Source organism: Emys orbicularis, chromosome 5 (genome assembly GCF_028017835.1).
Source record: "Emys orbicularis isolate rEmyOrb1 chromosome 5, rEmyOrb1.hap1, whole genome shotgun sequence".
Classification (NCBI taxonomy): domain Eukaryota; kingdom Metazoa; phylum Chordata; order Testudines; family Emydidae; genus Emys; species Emys orbicularis.
In genome coordinates this window covers 114,446,014-114,470,057 of record NC_088687.1, presented here as the reverse complement: position 1 = coordinate 114,470,057, position 24,044 = coordinate 114,446,014, and the positions used below count along the sequence as shown (strand labels likewise).

Below are 24,044 nucleotides of genomic sequence, written 5' to 3'. Positions count from 1 at the left end.
GCAGAAAAAATACAGAAAAATCAATCATGCAATAACTGATTTTTTTATACATGGATTTTAATAATCTACAATAGAATTTATTTTAATGTACTGAATGCTAATTTGCATAGAGAAACATTTAAAAATAGTGATTATTTTCGATTGTTCAGATTTGGACAATAAGACAATTCTACATGAAAACAATTTCAAAACAGCAGCATATTAAAGAAACAGACACAAAAGATTTACCTTGCTGAGTTTTCTGTTCTTGAGTTCTATTCACAGTGAGGTCTAGAGGGCTATCCTGTTCTTCCTGAAGGGAGTTTTCCGTTTGGTTCATTTGGATATTTTTACATATCAGACTTGGTTCAAATGATGAACCATTTCTATTCTCTTGAATTTTGCTACTTTTTGAAATGTATTCAATTGCAAACTGACGGATCATCTTTTTCATTAATTCCTGAGCAACTAGGGGAATGTTAGGATCACAGTTCTGAGGAAGATCTAGGGGGGGGAAAAACACATGGAACACATGCATTAATATAAATGAACAATTTTCTTTGATTATCTTTCTTTTAATAATGGTAAAATACTTACTCAAGAAATTTAATCATTTTGGCCCAGATTTTGAATCCCTTTCTACTTTACTCCATGTATAATTCTATGGAATCAATGAGACTACCTGGAAAGTAAGGTACTACTTAATGTAAGTAAGGGTACCAGAATCTAGCCCTTTGACTTTTAAAATATACTGAGCTGAAATCTGTCTTGTAGACTTCTAGGTCTGTGGTTTCACATGTGAAAGGTGTTTAAACAAAAATAGTGCAAGTGAATTAAATAAAGCTACAAGTCACAGTGTAATGTTACCTTCAGAATGAACTTTTACTATAGCAAACAAAATATTATTTTAAGAATGTAGTTTTACACACAATTAATCCTTAGTACTGATTGGAACATTCTGACATTCTCAGAAAAAACAAAGATTAAGTTTGACAAAGAGCTGTTTCACTTACACATTAAGTTAACTTTCATTGTCCACATTGTCAATTCAGGATTGCCAAGCCAAGTTGGTAAGATGTCATTAGGAATGTCCCATACAAATAGTAGTTCTATAATAAACTAACATTTGATTTCTCAAACTTTTTCATGGTGTGTACCATGTTCTAATAGAGAAACTATTGTCTTAGAGAACAATTTCCTTTCCCATTTTCAATTATGAGGCCATATCTCCTTTAATTTGTGTTCACACAACATCCCTATGGCAAAACCAGCAATTGCTTAATTTTTTCCAACACAGAAAAGTAGTATTAGGAAAGCGTGTAAAATATTTTAGCCATCTTTTAATGCATTTACCAGCTGGAAAAAGGAATAGAGATAGCATCACGTGATTAGCTGGGTCTCGTCAGATCACTAGCAACTTTGTCATAGACCAGTTTGAGAAACACCAAAGTAAAGTAAAATCCCACCTTCTGCTGCAATATAATAGGTCTGCCAAATCAACAAAGCAAAAAAATTTAGCACTGAATAAGAATAGTTAGAAAAATTATCGAAATAGATCATTACTCCCTTATAGTTTTTACTCTTGCTGACTTAAGATGAGTTTTCAATGCAATACATGGGATTTACTCTCACAGATACAAAAATCATCCAGTGGAGTTGAATGGCTAAATCTCCATATCCCATTCAACAATGAACCCTTACATGTCTGAATCACATTTTATTTTGACAAAAAAAGATGTTTCTATGGTTAATAACCTCAGTTTCATTGTATGTTTTAATTGTGCTTTAACTATTCTGGCAATATTGTTTTACAGCAGCCCAAGTGTTGTGGCAAAGAGTGTGGGGAACCTTATTAAGGCAGGATTACTTATATTGTAATTCTGCTTCTCTGAAGATACAATTTTGGCAGAATTCTCACTTGTGCATTTTAGCACAAGACAGACACCACTCCTCAAGCTCTAAGACTTTTGGTCCCTACGGGTAGCCGTATTTGGCTAGGGAGTTATCCTCCTCTCTTCCATCCTCCTCCCCCTCCAGCAACACAAGTGGCACACGAGACCCAGGAATCTAACCACTGCCCTTTTTTGAGCTCACAGGTACTGAGTGTGTCGGAGAACTTTCATCGGCTTCGTCAAGACCATATCACCATCCTATTACACCATGAACTTTTTGATGGGGATTTCAATAGTGTCAAGCCTCTCAAAAACTTACAATAAGGGATGCAGAGAAACTGGTTTACCCTTCAACTAGGATCTTGAGAAGCTGAAAAGTCTGCCAAATGAAGCTGGATGCAGTTACTGTGGTATTTAAATTATTCTCAGGTAATATGCAACCACCAGTGGAGATGGGCAGGTGGGGTAGCTTGCATCCCAACACACTCTCTCTGCCTTTAGGAACCACAAAAACTACAGAACTTGGGGAGTTCACCCTACGTTATTATGCTAGGGAGCACAAAACCCAGGAATGAGAAATCTGCCCATCTGGCATCTTTAGTGAAATACAATTACTATAAAAGTTGCTGAGCTAACATAATAGTGGAAGAGTAAGCTATATAGCAATATTCTCTCCGTAGCCACAAAATTACTGTTTCTTTCCAATTTCAGAGTCTTTACTGCTGATCACATGTAAATCACACACACACACTGACTGTTAGAACCCAGGTTGAACCTGCAAAGCTAGTAATTGGAGAAGTTATCTTTTCACTCAGTCTGAACACTGAGGATTCAAATTTCCCATCAAAACATTCTCTCAAATATTAGGCTTTTTAAAAAAAAATCCCTTCTGAACATTTTCCAATTTTAGATGCCCTATGGGAAAACTCCATTAAAATCATCCCAGATCTTCAACTGCCAGTTACTGTAAATTTACAGATTTAAACTTATTTACCATAAAATGCTAATATAGGGAGAATGTGTGTGTGGGTGGAAGAGGCAGAGCATGACTCAAGATTGCACATGACTTAAATATGAATAGTACTTTCAATTTCATATTTTATTGTTATCTTTATACCTAAACATAGGACTACTTTATATTTGTTTTTCTACAATTCTTTAAAGAACTCTTGGGACTCAATGCCAAACAAGCACATACAACTTATGTGTATGGGTATATATATTTAACTGAAAGACCAACACAGAACCTAAAAATAAGCCCTAAGGTGCTAATCACTTTGCTCACCAGTAGATGCTACTTTGGTTTCACATCATCAGGGCCAGTTTTTTCTTGTGAATAACATAACTTATGTAAGAGCTCTGCAGCTAAAAGGTTAAGTGAGATTCAGGCCACAAAGTTCTTGATAATAACTTTGAAAGACTGGGTTCAAGATCAGAGCTGTGTGAAATTCTGTATTTACACACCTGAAAACATCACCCCTCTCAAATCCTGGTGAAAAATCTTTAAGAAACATGAATTTTATTAGTCTGGACCAGATTAAAAAAATATCAGCAACTTCCTTGGGGACGATGTGCATCTCATACTCCCTATGTATTCCTCCTTTGTTCATTTATGTACCCAACTCAACCCTGACCTAGTGAGATACCACATCTGAATCTGGTGGTAATCTGGCCACATCAGTGTTACTGAAATATACAGAGAGAGTGTGCACTATACTACTATTCTTTCCAAGACAGATCATATTTCTTTAACTTTTCATATGGTGGAGGAATCAGATTGAGTAGAAAAAATTGTTTGGGGGAAAAGAATGAGAAACATAGCATTTCTTTTCAAATATGATACCGCAGGGAACTGATTAGAAGTATTTTGGAGAAGATATAATGCCCCACAGATCTTCAAGATAGGTTGAAGTAAAGTGTTGGGGGTCTTGAATGTGCTACCAGTCACTGAGAAAAATTCTAACAAAAACAATAAGTGATCTTGAATTTAAACAGGATTTTCCAATCACACACTGTATACTTCTGTCAAGTAAAAATTTACTTATGAAAAATACACTTAAGTACTGAAATGTAATTTTTAAATGTATGTTGATGAATACTGAAAAATATTTTAAAAAGATAAATTCAATAAAGGACTTGCTAGGTTGAAGTAATCAAATTATAATACACCTCTATCCCGATACAACGCGATCCGATATAACATATATCCGAATTCAACGCGGTAAAGCAAAAATGGTTTTCTGTCTTGTCTACAATATATTTTATTCTGTTTAATCCCAGTTTATACATTTAATGATTACCGCATATATATTCAGTATGCATGTTTTTACAAGCCTGCCTTGGATCGAAAGTCAAAACACAAAGCCGAGCGCCTTTCCAGCATTTTTAAACTTTCACTCCGATCTTCATTGCATAAAAAACAGTCTTGTCTGCAAGTCTTAATTAAAGTTATAACGTTGACAGTTTAAATCCGTTGATAGTTTAAAACCATTGAAAGTTTAAATTAGTTTTGCGGACAACAAAATCATATGCAAGGTGGTAGCTAATTTTCAACGGCCGTTATAATAAAAACGGCTTTTGTATTTGTAACCATGACTAATTTATCAAAAAGGAGAGTTCAGTCTAACTTCAGTCTAACCTGCTGCCGCCTTGCCAGTTTAAAGTTGTTACAAAACCATCCGTGGTCGGCGCCTTGACTCTTAAAATGTGGCTTGTATCAAATTACATACATACAATACATTGTCTGTACAAGTGTGCATGTATCAAAGTGGTGGAACGAATGTGCAACAATGAGAAGGCAGGGGTAAACATATGTTGCCTGTCCATGGTCCCATTAGGCGTTCTCATTTCTCCTGCCTATTTTAATCTCGTTTCTAAATTGTGTGCAGTATAGACTAAGCTTAAGTTGTCTCACTAGTTGTATTTTGGAAACACTAACGCTGCGCTGACATTTTCTAAACCATTATAAAAATTGTTAGCATTAATATTAAAATACCATTGACATGATGGCAATTAGTTCACAGCCACAGAAACGAAAGGCATGGACAGTCAAAGAAAAATTGGAAGCTTTGGACAGACTGAAATCAGGAATGAGCCAAGCAAAGGTCTCAAAAGAACTAGGAGTGGGGGGAATCAACATTAAGAGGGTGGATCAAAGATGAGGAAAAATTACGATCAATGCTAGTTGAACTGGATGAAAGTGAAGGCCTGGAAAGGAAGCGCCTAAAACTGCCCAACTAGATAGAGCAGTATTTACATGGTTTACCCAAGAATGCTCCGACGGCACACCAATTTCCAGTGACATTATAAGGAAACAAGCGGAGAAATTGAAGAAGGATCTCGATTTTAGACGCTCGGGTGAGGACACTTCTGCACATCAAGGTAACGAATTTAAAGCTAGCAGTGAATGGCTTAATCGTTTTAAAAAACGTTATGGCATTCGGCAAGTCACAATTTCAGGAGAGACGTGCTCTGCAGATATAAAAGCTTGCAACAAATACCCGCTAAAGTTACAAGAGATCATCATCGAGAGTGGCTATGCTCCGGAGCAAATCTATAACGTTGATGAAACTGGCTTATGTTACTGTATGCTGCCGGATAGAACACTTGCTTCTAGGACCTAAGAACAAAAGGCTGAAGGTTTTAAGGTGATAAAAGAGAGAGTGACAATACTTTTCTGTGTGAATAAAACCGGTTCACATAAACTTAAACCTCTGCGCATAGGCAAATCCAGGTCACCTAGGCTTTCCACCATAAGAACATGGATTCGCTTTCATTCATTTATCACCATTCAAAAAATGCCTGGATGATATCGGATATTTTCAAGGAATGGTTTAATAAATATTTTGTACCAGCTGTCCGGAGCCACCTACACAGACAAAACCTGGAGCCAAAGGCATTGCTCCTACTTGACAACTGTCCCGCCCACCCCCCAGTTGAGACCTTAACCAGCAAAGACGGGAAGATAAAGGTGAGCTACCTTCCTAAGAACACGACGTCCAAAATACAGCCCCTCGATCAAGGCATTATAGCCACATTTAAAATGAACTATTGTAAAGCCTTAGTAAAGAAAATTGTTGAGGACAACAGTAGCATAATGGATGTAATCAAGAAATTGAATTTGCTGGATGTATTTAATTTAGGCGAGACAGCCTGGCTAGGAATCACTCTGTCAATGACAGAGAAATGTTGGCATCGTGGTCTCAAAAGTGCTTTTGTCACTGAAAGCGACGACAACCAAGATGAGGAAGAAGACTAAGATGAGAACAACTTTGAAGGTTTTCGGAAGAAGAGGCCATGGAGGCAGAATGAGTCTACAGGGAACTTATGGCTCAAAGTGGAATAGCTGATGTTCAAGAGTGGATGCTATGTGTCCAACCTATGAACGACTTACAGATGTAGATATAATTCATAATGTTGCCCCTCAATCACCTGGTGCCTCAGAAAATGTGTCTAACCCTGAGGATAGTGCCGAAGAACCCTCGGAGCCACCGCCCAAAGCTGCTGATGCGGTTGTAGGGTTAGAGATTGGTCTTAAGTGGCTAGAAAGCCAGGATGTGGATAGACTGCAAATACTGCAGTTAAAATCCATAATTGACCTGGCGAAGAAGGCGGCTCGCAGTAGCATGAAGCAACAAAGTATAACAAGTTTTTTTTAAAATTAAAAATTTTTTAAGGGGTGCATCTTAAAAAAGAAAGCATCTTGTACGCCAAAAAAAGGTATTTACCATTTTATCAATGTCTCTAAAGCTTGATTACTTTACCATTTTTAGCTTCATTTTAACTTTTTCTATAAGTAAAAACGCCCATCTCCAAAATGTTTTCAAACTACAGTATTTAATAGTTAACAGTTCATATTACTTAATCTACGTATAACATAGTTGGCTAAGTGACAAAGTGGCCCATGCTCCTATTTGCTAAAATACCAAAATCCTTTTTTACAACAATTTGTAAGGATGTGTAATTAAAAGCATTTTCTGATATTTTATGTGAATTTTGCATTTTCCAAAGCATTACACGCAGACCAAACAATTGATGTATGATGAAACCTAGCCCACAAGGTTGCATTTAGCAGTGTTTAGTACCTGTGTTGTTAATACTCTGTATCTTAAGTAAGCTTGTAAAATCATTGTTGTAATTAAAGAAAGAAGATACAATTTAACCATCATAGAACAGGTTTATTTACTGCATACACCGTGTTAGTTCTAACAAAAATGATTTGCTGACTATTAATAACGGAAATGCTCGAGGCCAAAGCAAGTTCGATATAACGCGGTAAGATTTTTTGGCTCAGGAGGACCGCGTTATATCGGGGTAGAGGTGTACATATGCCTCAGTTGCATTATATGACAAAGTCAAAAGATTATGTATAACTGTGCTTATAAAACTGTATTTTCTTACAAAAACAAAATATTAAAAAGTTTAATATTCTACTTAGCAGAAGTGTTTCACTGTACATAATAGTAACTAATTTAGTGAACGTGAAAACAGTAAATACACTAAATACACTCTTGCAAAAAAATAAACTGCATCTCTCTCTATATAGTGTGGTTTTGAATTTTTTTTTATCCTCAGCAGGTAGCACCAAATACACTTTCGATGAACACCCTAGTAATACAGTGCAAAGATGTGTTTTATTATTTCTTAGGAAGTCATGACTACAGCTAAGAGCTTTTTAAATGTGGTTCCATCCCTATGTCCATTTACAGACATGAAGCCAGGCCACCTGTTCTTCCCAAACCACTGGGCAGCTGAGGATTTCCCCAGTATGTGTGCGTGTACCATTCCACAGGCAATGGAACAGTCCTTAAGAATTTGGCCTAAGGGAAAGTAGCTCTGTGGTTGCTCTAACCTTTGCCCAGGGCCATGCAGGTCCCTTGCTGGTACTGGGACCAAGGTAGGTATTGCTCCCAGCTTCAGGAGCTCCAAGTGTCAGTGAGGCGTAGCTGGAATTTTTCTGCCCATGATTTCTCAACATTCCAGTCCAAAATACAAGAGTAGACGATGATGGAGCTACTGAGTAACTAATTATTATTACTCTGTATTACAGTGGTTTTCAAGCTTTTTGTATTGGTGACCCCTTTCATACAGCAAGCCTCTGAGTGTGACCCCCCTTATAAATTAAAAATGGAAGGGGTAATTTAATTTAATGGGGGTTTGGGGCTGTCAGCCCCAAGGAGCTGAGAGCTCATGACCCCCATGTAACCACCTTGTGACCCCTTGAGAGGTCACGACCCCCAGTTTGAGTCTCCCTGCTATATTATTTGTTACTGTCTGGAGTCCCCAGCATCAGGACATCCCTGTTCTAGGTGCTGTACCTATTAAACAATGCTTCTACTAGCATGCCAAAAATGTTCAAGTCCATCTTCTGAGCTGTACTATACAGGATCACTATACTTGGATGGCTCTTTGAAGAGAACTAGTTTAGTTGGTGGTTTGGATATACACACATTTTAGAAAGTCTACAGAGGGTGTGAAGGGGTATACAAACCCCACATTGGGCACCACGGGGTTAATGAGCTATTATGGGCTCAGTCAGCCACACCCCACTTGTGAGAAATGTCAGACTTGGAAGGAACAGCTTACAAGGAGAGATCAGAGCACAGTTTGTTTGGAACAGACCAGAGAGGACCACAGGCTTCCAGCACTCAACTCCTGGAGAAAGGCTGGCTGAATGCAAGAGCTTCTCAGATGACTGCTGCCCAACAGCCCCCTCTGTGAAGGAAGGAATGCTGATCCACTTTTGGTGGAACTATTGTTTTCTGTTAAGCTGTGCCCACAATGGGCTCATAGGCTACTAGAAGCCTTCTGAAGACAGGAGCAGTTACTCACGTGGTGCATTACTAGAGTTCTTTTAGGCTTGGTCTACACTTACCCCCCAATTCGAACTAAGGTACGCAACTTCAGCTACGTGAATAACGTAGCTGAAGTTCGAAGTACCTTAGTTCGAACTTACCTCGGTCCACACGCGGCAGGCAGGCTCCCCCGTCGACGCCGCGGTACTCCTCTCGTCTAGCTGGAGTACCGCAGTCGACGGCGATCACTTCCTGGTTCGACTTATCGCGTCCAGACAAGACGCGATAAGTCGAACCCAGAACTTCGATTCCCAGCCGCCGAACTAGCGGCTGGGTGTAGACATACCCTTAGATGTGCAACCCCAGGAGGGTTCTCCACTTTATTGCTCATGTATACATGTGCTTTTGACTGAAGATTTTCAGTAGCAGTGTGTTTGGCCCACGCATGTTCTCCAGACACCTTCATGCCCCATAAGTAAAACTGTGCAGGCAAACCACCCTCAGTTCTTCCTCTGCTGCGAAACCCCGCAAGAAGAAACTCTGAAACAGAGAGGAAGGAGGGCAGGTAGTGACGTGCCCGTTGGGACGCATATCTCAAGGAACTCCAGTTACTGCATAAGGTGAGCAACCTCTCCTTCTTCAAGTAGTATCCTTATGAGCAATCCACTTCAATTGACTCCCAAGCAGTATTCCCAGAAGAATTAGGGAGCTTTGGAGCTGGATCTAAGATTGATGACAGAACTGCATTGCCAATAGCAGCTTCTAATCTGGCAGCAAGTATAAAAGCATTGTGTTTGGGGGAAGTATGTATGAAGACCAAGTAGCAGCTCTGCAAATTCCTGCAACTGGAACCATTCTCAATAGCACCAAAGAAATAGACTGGGATATTGTAAAATTAGCTAATACTCTGGAAGGAGGTGGAATGTTAGCCTCACAGCAAGAGATAATATATCCTGAAGTCCACCTTAAAAGTCTCTGGGTGGAAACTGCGGATCCCCGGATATGTCCGTAAATGAAACACACAGTCTAGGAGACTTCCTAAATGGTTTGGTTCTGTCCAGATAGAAGGCAAATGCCTTTCTAACATATATGTATGGAGGACAGCTTCCTCCCTAGATTGCTGTGGTTTGCGGGGAGGGAAAAAAGGCAGATGAAAAACTTGGTTACCTAACATGGATGTTAAAAGATATTTAGGTAGGAACTTAGGATGTTGTTGTAGCAATTCTTTTTCTCTGAAGAACACAGTAAAGGGTGAATCTGCAATTAATGCACCCATTTCTCCAGCTCTCTAGGCAGAATTAATGGCCACCAAGGAGGATGTCTTCATAGACAAATGAAGCAGCAAACATTTAGCCATCGGTTCAAACAGATGTTTCATAAAATAATTAAGAACCAAGTTCAAATTCCATGCAAGAGTAGACTTTCTAATTTGTGGGGGGAAATTAATGAGCCCCTTGATCAATCTTATTTGGGCATAAGCTTTTGTGGGTACAAAACCCACTTCTTCAGATGCATGAAGTGAAAATTACAGATGCAGGCATAAATATAATGACAAATGAAGAGAAGGGAGTTACTTCGCAAGTGGAGAACCAGTGTTAACAGGGCCAATTCAATCAAGGTGGATGTGGTCCACTCCCAATAATTGATGAGGAGGTGTCAATACCAAGAGAGGGAAAATTGCTTTTGTAGTGAGCCAGCCACTCCCAGTTTCTATTCAAGCCCAAATTAATGGAGTTAAATTTGCAAATGAACTGTAGCTCTGCAGTTTCTCTTTGAAGTCTTTTTCTGAAGTTTTTTTGTTCAAGTATAGCTACTTTTAAATCTGTTACAGAATGTCCAGGAAAATTGAAGTGTTCTCCTACTGGGTCCTACAGACCTTGGGAGGCAGGCCAGTCCTTGCTTACAGACAGCCCCCCAACCTGAAGCAAATACTCATCAGCAACTACACACCACGCCACAGAAACACTAACCCAGGAACCAATCCCTGTAACAAACCCCATTGCCTACTCTGTTCCCATATCTACTCTACCAACACCATCAGAGGACCCAACCACATCAGCCACACCATCAGGGGCTCATTCACCTTCACATCCACTAATGTGATATATGCCATCATGTTCCCGCAATGCCCCTCTGCCATGTACATTGGTCAAACTGGACAGTCTCTACATAAAAGAATAAATGGACACGAATCACACATCAGGAATAATAACATACAAAAACCAATAGGAGAACACTTCAGTCCCCCTAGATATTCTATAACAGATTTAAAAGTAGCCATACTTCAACAAAAAAACCTTCAAAAACAGACTTCAAAGAGAAACTGCAGAGCTACAATTCATTTGCAAATTTAACACCATTAATTTGGGCTTGAATAGGGACTGGGAGTGGCTGGCTCACTACAAAAGCAATTTTCCCTCTCTTGGTATTGACACCTCCTCATCAATTATTGGGAGTAGATCACATCCACCCTGATTGAATTGGCCCTGTCAACACTGGTTCTCCACTTGTAAGGTAACTCCCTTCTCTTCATGTGTCAGTATATTTATACCTGCATCTGTAATTTTCACTCCATGCATCTGAATTAGACGGTTTTTTACCCACGAAAGCTTATGCCCAAATAAATCGGTTAGTCTTTAAGGTGCCACTGGACTCCTCGTTGTTTTTGTTGATACAGACGAACACGGCTACCCCTCTGATACTTGATTAATCTTGCCATGGTGGGGTGAGCAAACACAGAGAATCGTGAAAAGACTTTTCTTTTTTAAATTCCATCAGGCAACTAAGAATAGTGAAGAGGAAAGAAAGAGCAGACAAAAACTGTTAGTGAACACACCAGTGGTGAAATCTCTTCCCACTTTTCGAGGTGAGTTTTTCTAGTAGACATGTTTCTTTGTTTAAACAGAACCTGTTGTACCTCTCTCAAACAGGAGGTTACTATCACCGAGAACCATTGAGGAGTCAAGCTTTGAGTTAAAAAATCTGACTGGAGACAGCACATGGGGAATAGATGGAGGAGAGGTGAATCCGGTAAAGATACCAGACTTCTCTCGGCCAAGTCAGAGCAGTGAACATGACTTCGTTTTTGTCTTGCCCGATCTTCTTGGCCACTCTCAGGATCAACAGTGTCAGCAGAAATGCACAGCAAAGGCCCTTTATCCAAGAGGACAGGAAGGCATCCTCATGGACTGAGGATCCATCCCTCCCCTCGAACATAGTTTCCTGCACTTCTGTTGGCAGTGGTGGGGCAAAGAGGTCCATTTCTGGAACCCCTCCCAGTCTGAAGAATACTTTTGAGAATCTGAAAGTTTAGCTCCCATTCTTAATTTTGGGAGAAGTGCCTGCTCAGATTGTTGATCATGGTGTTTTGTATCCCTGGAAAGTAAAAGATTGAGATGAGGATGTGGTTGACTATAAACAGTTCCATACTTTTATTGCTTCAGCACAAGAGGAGGGGGCTCTTGCTACCTCCGCTTATCCCCAATGATTTATATAGAGCACATGGGCTATGTTGTCTGTCATGACTTTGATGGATTGACCTCTGTTTATGGATACAGGTATTCCTGACAGTCTTTAATTCCACAAAGTTGATGTGCAGAAGACTCTTGGGCAGATGATTTGCCCTGAGTGGTGCATGTCCTTAGATGACCACTCATATAATGGATGCTTCTAAAGTTATAATGATGGTGGGGGGTAGCGTTGGGTAAAAGGAACTCCTAAACAGACTTTGGCGGGTCCTTCCACAAACTGAATGAGTCTGGCACATGATGATGAATAGACAGCAGCTTGTCTAGACAGCAACTGCTCTGGAGGTAGACTGTTCTGAGCCACCCCTGCAGACAGCAAAGATGTAAGCTGGCGTGTTGCATTACAAAAGTACAAGCTATCACATGTCCTAATAGATGGAGGCCACTTCTGGCCAACGTCTGGGGACTTATTTGAACTTGGGAAATTAGGCTTCTTAGAGTTGTAAACCTGTCCACAGGGAGGTAAGATCTGGCTGTTATCGCATCTACAGAAGCCCCTACTACGTTTATGTGTTGTACTGATGTCAAAATGTATTTTTTGATGTTAACTTGAAGTCCTAACTTGTGGAAAAGGGACACAGCTCTCTGTACTGCAAAGAGACTGTCACTGTATGATTGGCCCGTGTGCAGCCAATCTTGACGATAGGGGAAGATGATTATTCTCAGCTGATGTAGATAAGCTGCTACCACTGCCACGACTTTTGAGAACAACCCTGGGACATACAAGAGAGGCCGAAGGGAAGCACTTACTACTGGAAGTGATCCTGGTTGTGTGAAACAGACAAACCTCTTGTGGGGGCTGATTTGCACAGCGAAAGTACATATGTTCTTATATTTTTTATTGATAAGAATGGCCATACTAGGTCAGACCAAAGGTCCATCTAGCCCAGTATCCTGTCTTCTGACAGTGCCAATGCCAGGTGCTTCAGAGGGAATGAACAGAACAGGTAACCATCAAGAGATTCATCCTCTGTCACCAGGGTGGATTTGATTTAAATCAAATTGATTTAAATCATTAGTCAGTAAGAATCGATTTAATCATGGATTTCTACATAAACGTGCATTCTTGTTGGTTGTTATAACCTTAATACATATTCTTCACAACTCAAGAGATAGATGTAGGTTTCATTTTTAGAAGGTACCCACTATACATTTTTTAAGTGATTTAAAAAAAAAAAAAAAACTTTTCAGATTAGTTTTACACCTATATCAGAAAATGAATGATTATTTGGTTATTTCATTTACCAAAGGTAATTGAAGCAGATATTTATGAAGTCACTGGGAGGTGAACTATCTCCAATTCAACAGGTTAATCATTAATATTTGGAGGATTTTCTTGCCATGCTGTATTAGGAAGAGACCATCGCCAGACAGACATTTAAATTGTTTTATTTAACTAAATGTTTTTATGTATTCTGGATTTTTTTCTTCAACAGCAAACATAATATTTTTACAAAACAAGCATATGAATTTTTGAATTTAGTTGAACATTCAAGTTTTTAAAATCAGGTTTGTTTTTGTTAAAATAGTTTTTAACTAAAATAGTTAAACGAAATAGTTTAAAAAAAAATTAAAAACGACTGTCCGCCAGGTCAACATGAGAAACTTAAAATATTGGCTTCTGTAGCTAACTCAGTCGTCTTCACCTTAATTTCCTGTTTGTTCATAATCTGGAAAAGAAAAACAAGCTTTCCTGCCTTTTCAGGTCCCAAACGATTTCTCAATTTGGAATGAATTAGTCCAAAGGAAGAAAATATTCTTTCTATACCGACAGAAGAAGGTACTGCTGTTAAAAGTGAGATTATCACTTCAACAATCTCTGAATCCAAGTGCTTAAGTAACTTCCACCAGTTCACTGGTGTGACTTTCTTTAAAACATCATCAGCAAACATATTTCTTGAATGGTTCACCCTTAGCTATGAAGTTTATTATACTTGGCATTATGGAGGGATGATTGCTGGGATGATCCATGTCATAGCCAACTCCTCTTCTTCAGCAGTTAAGGTTTGACCCCGATACCGAGTATTGAGAATATTTGCAAGAAAATGAGCTGGAGATAGTGCTTTTCCCATTCGTTTTCTTAATGCTTGTAATTTAACTCTGTCATTGAATATTTCTCTTTTTAAGATCTCACTCAGTTCCTTCCAAATTTCAACAGCGTCAGCAATAAAACAGCTATTTCCCTGCATTTTGTTCAAGGCTACCGAAATAGGCTTCAGGGTACTCCGCATGTGTTTAACATTTCTCTTAAGCCCAATGTTGAGAACTTTGGCTGTGACAGTGCCATCTATTTTTTCATGATTTTGTTCACAAACTGTCATCAGATTAGGCCAGTTCTTGATATAGTGCTCAAAACAGTCCACTACTGAATTCCATCACACATCTTGTGGGAGAGTTAGCTTGGTTCCTCCCACTTTCTTCAGAGCAGCTGCTGCAAAGTGGTTGTTACGGAAGTATTTTGCAATTTCAACAACAGTAGCCTTTATTTCTGGAACACTGAAGTCTTTGGCTAGGAGGTGCATCAAATGAGCACTGCAACTGTATGTTATTAGCTTGAGACTCTCTTCACTCTCTTCTAAATTTCTTCTCATCTTGGATACATTTGCAGCATTGTCTGTGACCAAGCTGCGTACTAGACATTTGAATTTTTTCCCCACAGTTTGTTATAGCTTTTATTGCTACTTCTTGTAAGTATTCTGCTGTATGTGCATTTCCTGATGTATCAATTATTTCTGTAAGGAAGGCATTCCCTTCTTCTGTTATCACACAAGCACATAAAACAGGATCATTGTGGACATTGCTCCACCCATCAAGACTCAGGTTAACAATTTCACCCTCTAGACCTTTTGCACACTGCTCAATTTCTCTTTCATACACTTTATCCAGCAATTTGCCTGCGACATCTGCTCTGTTGGGTGGACTGTATCTTGGTCTTAATGACTGAACCATGTTAATGAAGTGTGGGTTCTCACTCATACGGAAAGGAGAGTTGGTTGCATAAACAAACCGGACAATCTTTTCATCATTACCTCTTTTTGTAATCTGCTGGTTCTTCTCACAAACTTATCTATGGCTATTTCTGGATGATTTTTTTTCTTTTTTTTTCTTTTTGCTACAGGTGATATACTGTGGCTAATGTGACATACATGTTATGACTGAAACACTATCATTGGCAGATAACTCTGAAACTATAGAAAATTATGATGATCTTGAAGGTGGATAGTCTTCAGAATCTTGTACGTTGAGGATGGATTCTCCTAAACAAAATGAGTCAATGCAGTTATTTAATTATTATTACCATACTGCTCATTTAGTATTACTCATTGCATTCACTGACACTCAGTACTACTTTAAAGGTGAAATTGTAAAAGGAAGATCTCCCTATTTCAGCTATTTTTTTTAATCACAACTGCATCTGAAATGGTAGTACCATAGAGTAACAATTATATTTTTTGCTCAAACATGAGAATTCAAGAATAGTCCAGAACGAAGACAAGCAGCCCTTAAAAAAGAAGTATGAAATAAAAAAGTTTACCAACCTGAAGATCCTGCATGTTCAGACATGTTCCTTTCATCATCTTCAACGCAGCTTCCTCCTGAGAAGTAAAACTTCTCATGATGTTTTTTCATTCGGGCAACCAGGCCTTGCATTTCTTTGTTGCGGCTGTTTGCATTTTGCACACGTGCCTGTCTTACCCACAGGTAGAGGAACTTCATTAAAATATTCCCAAACTGGATCTCTTTTACGGCCTGCTGCCATTATAGGTTTTCCCTTCTAGTGAGAGAATGGTATGGTGGATCTCAAATCAGTGAAGGCTACACACAGAAAGACCTCAAGACTTCTGGATTATGCTCTCAAACAATTTCATTTTTGTTTCTACTGCCTATCCCTCCCTTCTCACATTTATCTCCAGACTTTTTCTCCTTGTCCAGATCTATTCCACCCCCAATAATCTTCTATTCATTGAACTCTCTGAAACTTTGCACTTTTAGAGAGAGGTAAGGGATTGACTCGGTGTACATAAAAATTTGCAGAGGGACAACAGAGTTGAGGTCTGGTATTTCTCACCTCTATATATTATTTATTTCTTTATTTAAAAACATTTTTGCTGTTAATAATAAGCATGTTATCTCTGGATACACAAATCCACAGTTTGAGAACTGCAAAACTAAGCCTCTCTGATGGTATCTTCTAGACTGAGTACTGAGTCCCATTGGGTAGATAGAAAGATTAACCTAAATAATCTATACAGAAGCCCTTGGAACCCCGTAAAATTGGGTCCCTAATCCATGAACTATTGGAACTCATTTACAAAACTTTTCTTAAACATTACATGAATATATGGTCTCATACTATAGAATTAGAATTTATAATCCCTATTCCATGATGAGATCTTAATTAAAACTATCTTTAGATAGGTTTTTCCCCTCAAAAAGCATTTTATCAAAAAAATCCAATTTTTTTTAAATCATTGTTTTTTATCCAGCCTGCCTGTCCACCCACTCCCAGTTTCTAGCAAACAGAGGTTAGGGACACCATCCTGGCCCACCTTGGCTAATAGTCATTGATCCTCCATTAATTTATCCAGTTCTTTTTTTGAACCCTTTTATAGTCATGGCCTTCACCACAACATCCTCTGGCAAAGAGTTCCACAGGTTGACTGTGTATTGTGTGAAAAAAAATACTTCCTTTTGTTTGTTTTAAACCTGCTGCCTATTTAATTTCATTTGGTGACCCCTAGTTCTTGTCCTGAAGTTCAAGGGCTGCAAACCAATTCCTGGAATCTAATGATGGAATTACAGCTGTGAGGGTCACCATCCTGAATTTCTGTGATTTCCGAAAGGTGTTTAGGAGTCTGAGATCCAGTATCAGCCTCTGTTCTTTTTGGGAACAGAAAATACTTGGAATAAAATCCCTTCCCCTTGTGCAGGACTGGAACTAGTTCTGTAGCCCCTCCTGTCTCAGCAAGTGTTCGTGAGAGGAGTCCCTGAAAAGGGACAGTGAAGGGGGGTGGCATAGAAGTGAACTGGATTGGGTAACCCGATGTTATAACCTTCAAAGCCCATTTGTAGGATGTAATTAGTTCCCATGCAGGTTGGAAAAGGGAGAGATGGTCTCCAAAGACAGGGAGGTGGGAAGAATGGTGCAGCTGAAGGTTCCTGAGGTAGCGTTGTTCTAGACCCTCAACCAAACCCTCAAAATTGCCATTTGAACAATGAGGACAGCTGGATGGTTATGGTAGCAGGTCTCTTTTTTGATATCTTGCCCTCTTTTTGGCTGGTTCAGTAGATATATCATAGCTGGAAAACTGGGCTGTGTGGAATCTCTGTACCATTTGTGAGCTACTAAATATCCTTTTGTTTGCAGATGTATAAATATTAAGAGACCTGAGTGTTTATCTCAAATCCTGTGCAAGTGTTCATCCATAGATTCAGAAAAGAACTTAAGTCCATCAAAAGGGAGATCTTCTACAGCATTTTGGACTTCCACAGGAAAACCTGACAGCTTCAACCAAGATACTGGACACATGACAACAGCAGTAGAGATGGAACGAGCTGCAGTGTCGGCTGTACCTAGAGAGGCCTGCATCTGTTATGATGTCCCATAAGGTGTTCAATAGAGGTGTTGGAATTTACTGTACTTAGTGTGGTTATATTTTGCCACCAGAGCTTGATATGAGACCCTAAACTGCAGGGTCACAGAAGAATAGCTCTTATGATCAAAGAGAACAATGAACTAGTGGTCCTTATTATATGGTGTAGATTTTGTATAGTGTTGGCTGCCATGCTCACTGACAGCTTCTACTACTAAGGAATTTGGTGGTGGGTGGGAAAATAAATATTCAGAATTTCTGTCTAGAACGTAATACTTTTTGTCAGTTCATTTATGCATCAGTGGTACCATAGGTGGCATCTGCCAGATTGTCTTGCCACGTTCCAGTAAGGCCTCATTCACTAGAAGAGCCACTTCAACAGAGGTGGTTGTGTGTAAAATGTCAAGACCTTTTGCTGCGACTATTGGACCTCCTCTAAGAGGATCTACAGTATGGCAGCAATATGTTTCATCAGCTCTTGAGAAACTGCTTGAAGTAGTCAGTGAGAGTATAGCCTCACATCCAGTGAAGATGATAAAATATTAGTTCGAGGTGTTATCTCCTTATCTGCTCTAGCCTCTTGCCCCTCAAGAGACTCCTCTTGCAGCTGGGGCTGTTCAGGAAGAAGTGATGGAGCAGGGAAGTGTCCTCAATGATCCCCACAGGAGTAGCTAGGAGCCCTTGAGAACTGCTGACAATAGGCAGCTCTCGGATCCCAGTATGGCCACTGAGGGGGGATCATAAGGTAGAGAATGAGGCATCCCGTGCTGGTCAAACTAATGAAAAGGAATACAAGATTTGTCCCTTGGTATTTTTCTGAGTGAAGGTGAGATATCCCTTTGTAAGTGGGTGACTCCTGCACAGATATTTAAGAATCCAAGGAGTCATCCTCGACATAGTCCAAAGGAGGGGCAGATAAAAAGGGTGAAGCTGGTTGTCTGCCCTGTGGTAATAGGTACCAGAGAACTAGGAGGTACTAATGGAAGATAAGGCCCTGGTGACTCAGAAGATCTGACAAACGTTCTGTACCCATTAACAAAAGGAGATTCCAACTCATCCAAATCGAGTCTCTGGAGCACCTAAATTCCTGTGAAACTTAGGGTATCTGCACTGAGAGTGAATGAGGCTCTGAACTGGCTGGTGTCAGTACCAAGGATGTTGTTTGTTGCAACGCTACCTGTTGAGTGGATTATGTTGGTACCAATGTTGATGACTTCAAAGGCACTGTGTAGTGGTCTGAGACACCTGTTTGGGTACCAAGGGATCTGAAGACAGTATAAGCTTCCTACATAAAAATTGCCATACTGGGTCAGACCAAAGTGTCCATCTAGCCCAGTATCCTGTCTTCCGACAGTGGCCAATGCCAGGTGCTTCAGAGGGAATGAACAGAACAGGTAATCATCAAGTGATCCATCCCCTGTTGCCCATTCCCAGCTTCTGGCAAAAGAGACTCTAAGCACTCTCCTTGGTGCAACATGCTTAAGAGTCCCTACTGCAACGGTCATGCTTCAGTGCAGAGAACGATTTCCATGGCTCTTGGATGAACCAGAAGACTTTAACAAGCTGCTGGTACCAGAGCAAGTTGAAGTCTTGGATGTATATCCCATCTGGGACCAGATTTTCTAGAATGGTCAGATTTTGGTAGTGACCAAATCTTTTTCTCACAGACAGCCTCTGTCAAAGAGCTAAAGGTCCTCTTTTTGGGTGCCTTTATCGATACCCTTTGTACTCTTATCCCACAAAACTCGGTGAATGGGGTACCGATGGGGCGCGGTGTTCACTCAGAGGATGATGTACAGAGGGGTTACCTAGACCTGGATACAAGGCTGGTTGCAGGGATTGCTACATCATAAGAAGTCTACATTTAATTTCCCTGGTTTTTTTGAGACCTGCTTTTAATAGATAAGCAGATTTTACCCTTTGATGGTACATGGGTGTCTCCTAGACAGTGGAGACACCGGGAATATCCGTCACTAACTGGAAATCAATTCCTGGCGGGTGAAGCAGCATTTGAATCCCAGCATAATTCTGCAAAGACTATTCCTGAAGATAGCCCTTCCAGGGAAGGCCGGAGGAGAGGGAAAAAAAGGTGATAAAGGAAGAAAACACGTTAAGATAATATCAAACTATAAAACTATGTTACAACAATAAAAATAAGTAAACTAAACTAAATTATCAGAAAAGGCTGAGTTATAAACTCAGTTTGAAAGAGTCACACTAGGCACTCCATCTCAGGCCAAAGGGAAGTTGAGAAGTAACTTAAGGTGTTTTGCCCATGCAGCTCTATATATCCACCATAACGGGGAAGAGGATGGCAGGAGTGCATAGGCAGGTCAAATGAGCACTGCTACTGAACATCTCCGATCACACGAACCTGAAGTGAAAGCACCTGTAGGAACACTACTCGTAGAACAACAGAATTTTACCACACCAATGAGACAATTCATGTGTGTTCCTTTCTTTTTGTGCTCACTGGCAACCCCAGAAGGGGTGGACTGTCCACCAGGGCTCGGCTGGAGGGCTGAGCATCTTCTAACTGGACTAGCACATGTCTATACTTGGACTAGTGTGGTGGAATGCCCAGATGTTGCAGACCAGAGTCTGGGTGAATGCAAAGGCCTGGCTCGGGTGGTAAGGGGTGCTCTGAACATGGAACATTATGACAAAGGATAACAGAAATCGACAGGGATTTTTACAAACATTTGTTGAGCATTCTCCCCAGACTTTTGGAGTTTCACCTGGGATTTTAACCAAAACTTGTGGATTTCTCATTTAGTTTTCAGCTCTACTTTGGCCCAATTCATCAATTTTAATACTAGATTTTGAAAGATATAAGGAGAGTTGTTCAAAAATGATTAATATAAGAAAGTGAACAGTTGCTACTGGATCAAATGTAATAGAAACCTCCAAAAATCCTGCAAGTAACACAAGTAAACACCAGGGAGGCAGAAGAGCTATTTAGCTAAAGGATATGTTGGCAACAAGGACAAATGGGTATAAATTGGCCTTTGAATAAATTTAGTTTGGAAGTAGAAGACTGTAGTTAACATAATACAAATCACTTTCACTCTAATTAAGAGTATTTTAAAGTGTCTTACTTATTTGAATAATCACAGGGCTATCTAACAGCCAACCTTGTTGTTTTGTGATTAGTGCACTAACTTTTGCAAGATCAGAATCCACTCCCACAGGCCATCAGGAAATGAAAGAACTTTAGAGGCAGCACAATTAGATTTTGCTAAGACAGGAATACCTCTGAGTCTGAACTAACCTCTATAGGCAAACGAAGAGTAGGGATGAGGAACGTAGGACTGAAAGGCACCTCCTGGTTCATCAAATCCAGTCCCCTGCTATCACAGGCAACCCCATCACATAATCCCATTCTTAAACTTATCAAGCTCCACCTGAAACCTAGTTAGGTTGTTTGCCCCCACTATTCCCACTGGAACGCTGTTCTAGAACCTCGCTCCTCTGATGGTTAGAAACCTTCTAATATTCAGCCTACATGTATTCATGGTCAATTTATACCCATTTGTTCTTGTGCCAATGGTTGTCCTTCAGCTAAAATAGCTCTTCTCCCTCCCTGGTTTTCATTCCCAATGTATTTAGAGAGAGCACTCATATCTCCTCTCTCAGCCTTCAGTTACTCAGGCTAAACATGCTGAGCACTTTTAGTCTTATCTCGTAAGATAGGCGTCTCCATTCCCTGATCATCCTCATAGCCCTTCTCTACACCTATTCCAGTTTGAATTCATCTTTCTTGGGATGACCACAACTACACACAGTATTGGAGGGGGTCCAAACACAACAAAATTCACCATGGAAATCAAGTTGGGGGAGGTCAGGATATGAAGAGTTTTGGCAGCTAGGGAATAAGGGTTTGGAAGCACAGAAGGACTTGAATAGCTTGCAGGAAAGATCATTTTGTTGTAAAAGAGAACTGCAATGGATGGTGCCTGTCTTAGCTTATGGCTGCTTGGAAGGACTCAAATCACCCTGACTGTACTGCTCCCTGCTCTGCTTGCGACTCCACTTCTTAATCTCTACTGCAACTGTCTCCAGCTTTCCATCTTCTCTTGCAGAGAGGTCTGATTCTGTAAGGTGCTGAGCAGGACCTCTTCCAGTCCTATGGATTTCAATGGGAGCTGCTGGGGCTCTGTACCTCTGAAAATCAGGCCATTCTTATTTAGAAAATTAAATAGGAATTTAGATGTTATATATTTGTACTTAGTTTGAAAATTTGGGCCTAAGCATTTTGTGTATTTCCAGACAAAAATTGCATTAAGATGGAGTTATATTTGAGAGTACATCTCAGTATTTTAATAAAACGAACATACTTGGATGTTGTAATTATTCCAAAACTAATCAAAACCTAGGAAATTCAGAGTTAAGGTTAAACTTAAAAATATCCAAAGTTATTAACTCTGCCCTGTAGTAATATCATGCAATAATTATGCTAGTCTGTTACATGCATTTTACTATTTGCGGGTCAAGATGAGAGGAAAAGGATTTTTAAAAGTCACATTAGATTTTTTTCCTATTTCTTTTTCCTTGCCATGTCACCACTTCCCCATAGCAGCTTCTCTAAGACTGGGGAAGGGAATGGGTGGCTTTTGGTATGTCATCTAACTGAAGAAAGCACCTTTGTTCCATAGCCTCTGGGACCCACCACTGGGATAATGAAAACCAAGCTTATAAAAATTAGTTCAAAGAGACCCCAAAAGAGAGAGAGAAGGAAGAATTGGGCAGAATCTGGCTAACTTTCAGATCTGTTGCTTAGTAGAAAACAGATACTATATCATCTCTGGCTTTTCTGAAATGTCCTACTAAATTTCCTTAACTACTTAAATCAATATTTGACTGAGCTTCTACACACACAAAACAGAATTTTTCAGCCATGAATACCTGTAGAAAAACCAATACCATAAGCACATATCTAGCAGATGGATTTATGACATTGTAGGATGCCTCGAGATCTACTGAAGTTCCTTCATGATGTCTTTAAAAATTCTATCTTTGCTCTCAACATAAGAGACCACATGGAATGAGCCTCCCCAAGGTATAGAGTAGCTCTATGGGGAGAAACTTTTCCAGATACCACCACCAAGAAGAAGCAGAACAAGTGGAAACTGAAGGCAGAGACCAAATCCCAAGCTTAACTCAGAAGCAGCAGGAGGAACCCCACCAAGGACAGGCCATGGAGCAGAGCCCTGATTAATCTGCAACAGATGATTCTCAGGTGCACTGAGGTGACACCACAGCTGAGCTTTCTTTTCACTCAAAAGTGAGATAAGACTGACCTGGACTCAAATGAAGCCAAGAAAAAAAAGCAGGATTGAAATCCCCTAGCTTCTCAGATGTCAGAGTCTTTAAAGCAGGCCTATGCTGAATACACAGATCAAAAAGTCCCATCAATGCAGACAAAGGATCCAGCCTCCTTGATTTCAAGGAGATACTCCATATTTTCTCCATCCTGCAGCCTGGTAAAGGAAGAAAAGACAACCACTCTTCCTTTTTTATTTTCCTTAGGAAAGAGTGAAACACCATTCTCTTCCATCTCTTTCTAGTTGCTTAGAAGAGAGTGAAGTGCCACTCCTACTTCCAACCACACACATGGAGAAACAGAAAGGTGAAGGAAGCAGTTCTTTTTCCAGCACCTGGGTTAGTCGCTGCTCTGTTTGAAACACAATAGGCCGAACAGATACAAAGAATGTAGCTTGGACACATATATGCGTGTCATAGAGAGCAGAGCACGCTTATGACTGGTGCTCTGTTGTCCAATTAGTCTAGTAGGTTCAAGAAGAGTATTAAGTCAAAACTACCAGGCAGGAACTGAACTCTTGCAAATATTTATCATCAAATTCAAGGGAGAAAATGAGTTGTGTAGCCCTTCTAGCAGGTGACTAGTTTATTCCCAAATCAGCATCAAGATCCAAACTGACTTGTCATCCACACTACATACACCATGAAATTACCAGGGTCAAATCAGTGATAGCAGTCATGAAAGTGAAAATGTGGAGTTATTGAATGCTATCAAATAACAGGTTTCAATCACTATCTTGGATGGATTTAGAGTAGCAACTATGAGATAAGAAGAACTATATCCCGTTACTCATCCCTTGAGATATCCAATTCCCCCCTTTAAAAAAGCATTTTCTTGTAAAAATAGAAAAAACTGCTTAGGAACAGAAAATGTTTAAATGCTTCAAGAATCCAGGGAGCGAAGGGAGAAGAATGCATCATAGGGGAAGGCAGAAT

At 39.9% G+C, this 24,044-nt stretch overlaps 1 protein-coding gene across 3 annotated transcripts in view; it reads right to left on the bottom strand.

Moving 5' to 3' along the window:
- Positions 1-24,044, bottom strand: part of LCORL (ligand dependent nuclear receptor corepressor like) — a 181,214-nt gene that overhangs the window by 69,044 nt on the left and 88,126 nt on the right. For all 3 annotated transcript variants that reach the window (XM_065405225.1, XM_065405224.1, XM_065405226.1), the window contains exon 5: positions 229-483. In XM_065405225.1, coding sequence (XP_065261297.1) covers positions 229-483 — 255 coding nt within the window. The remainder of the gene's footprint in view (positions 1-228; positions 484-24,044) is intronic.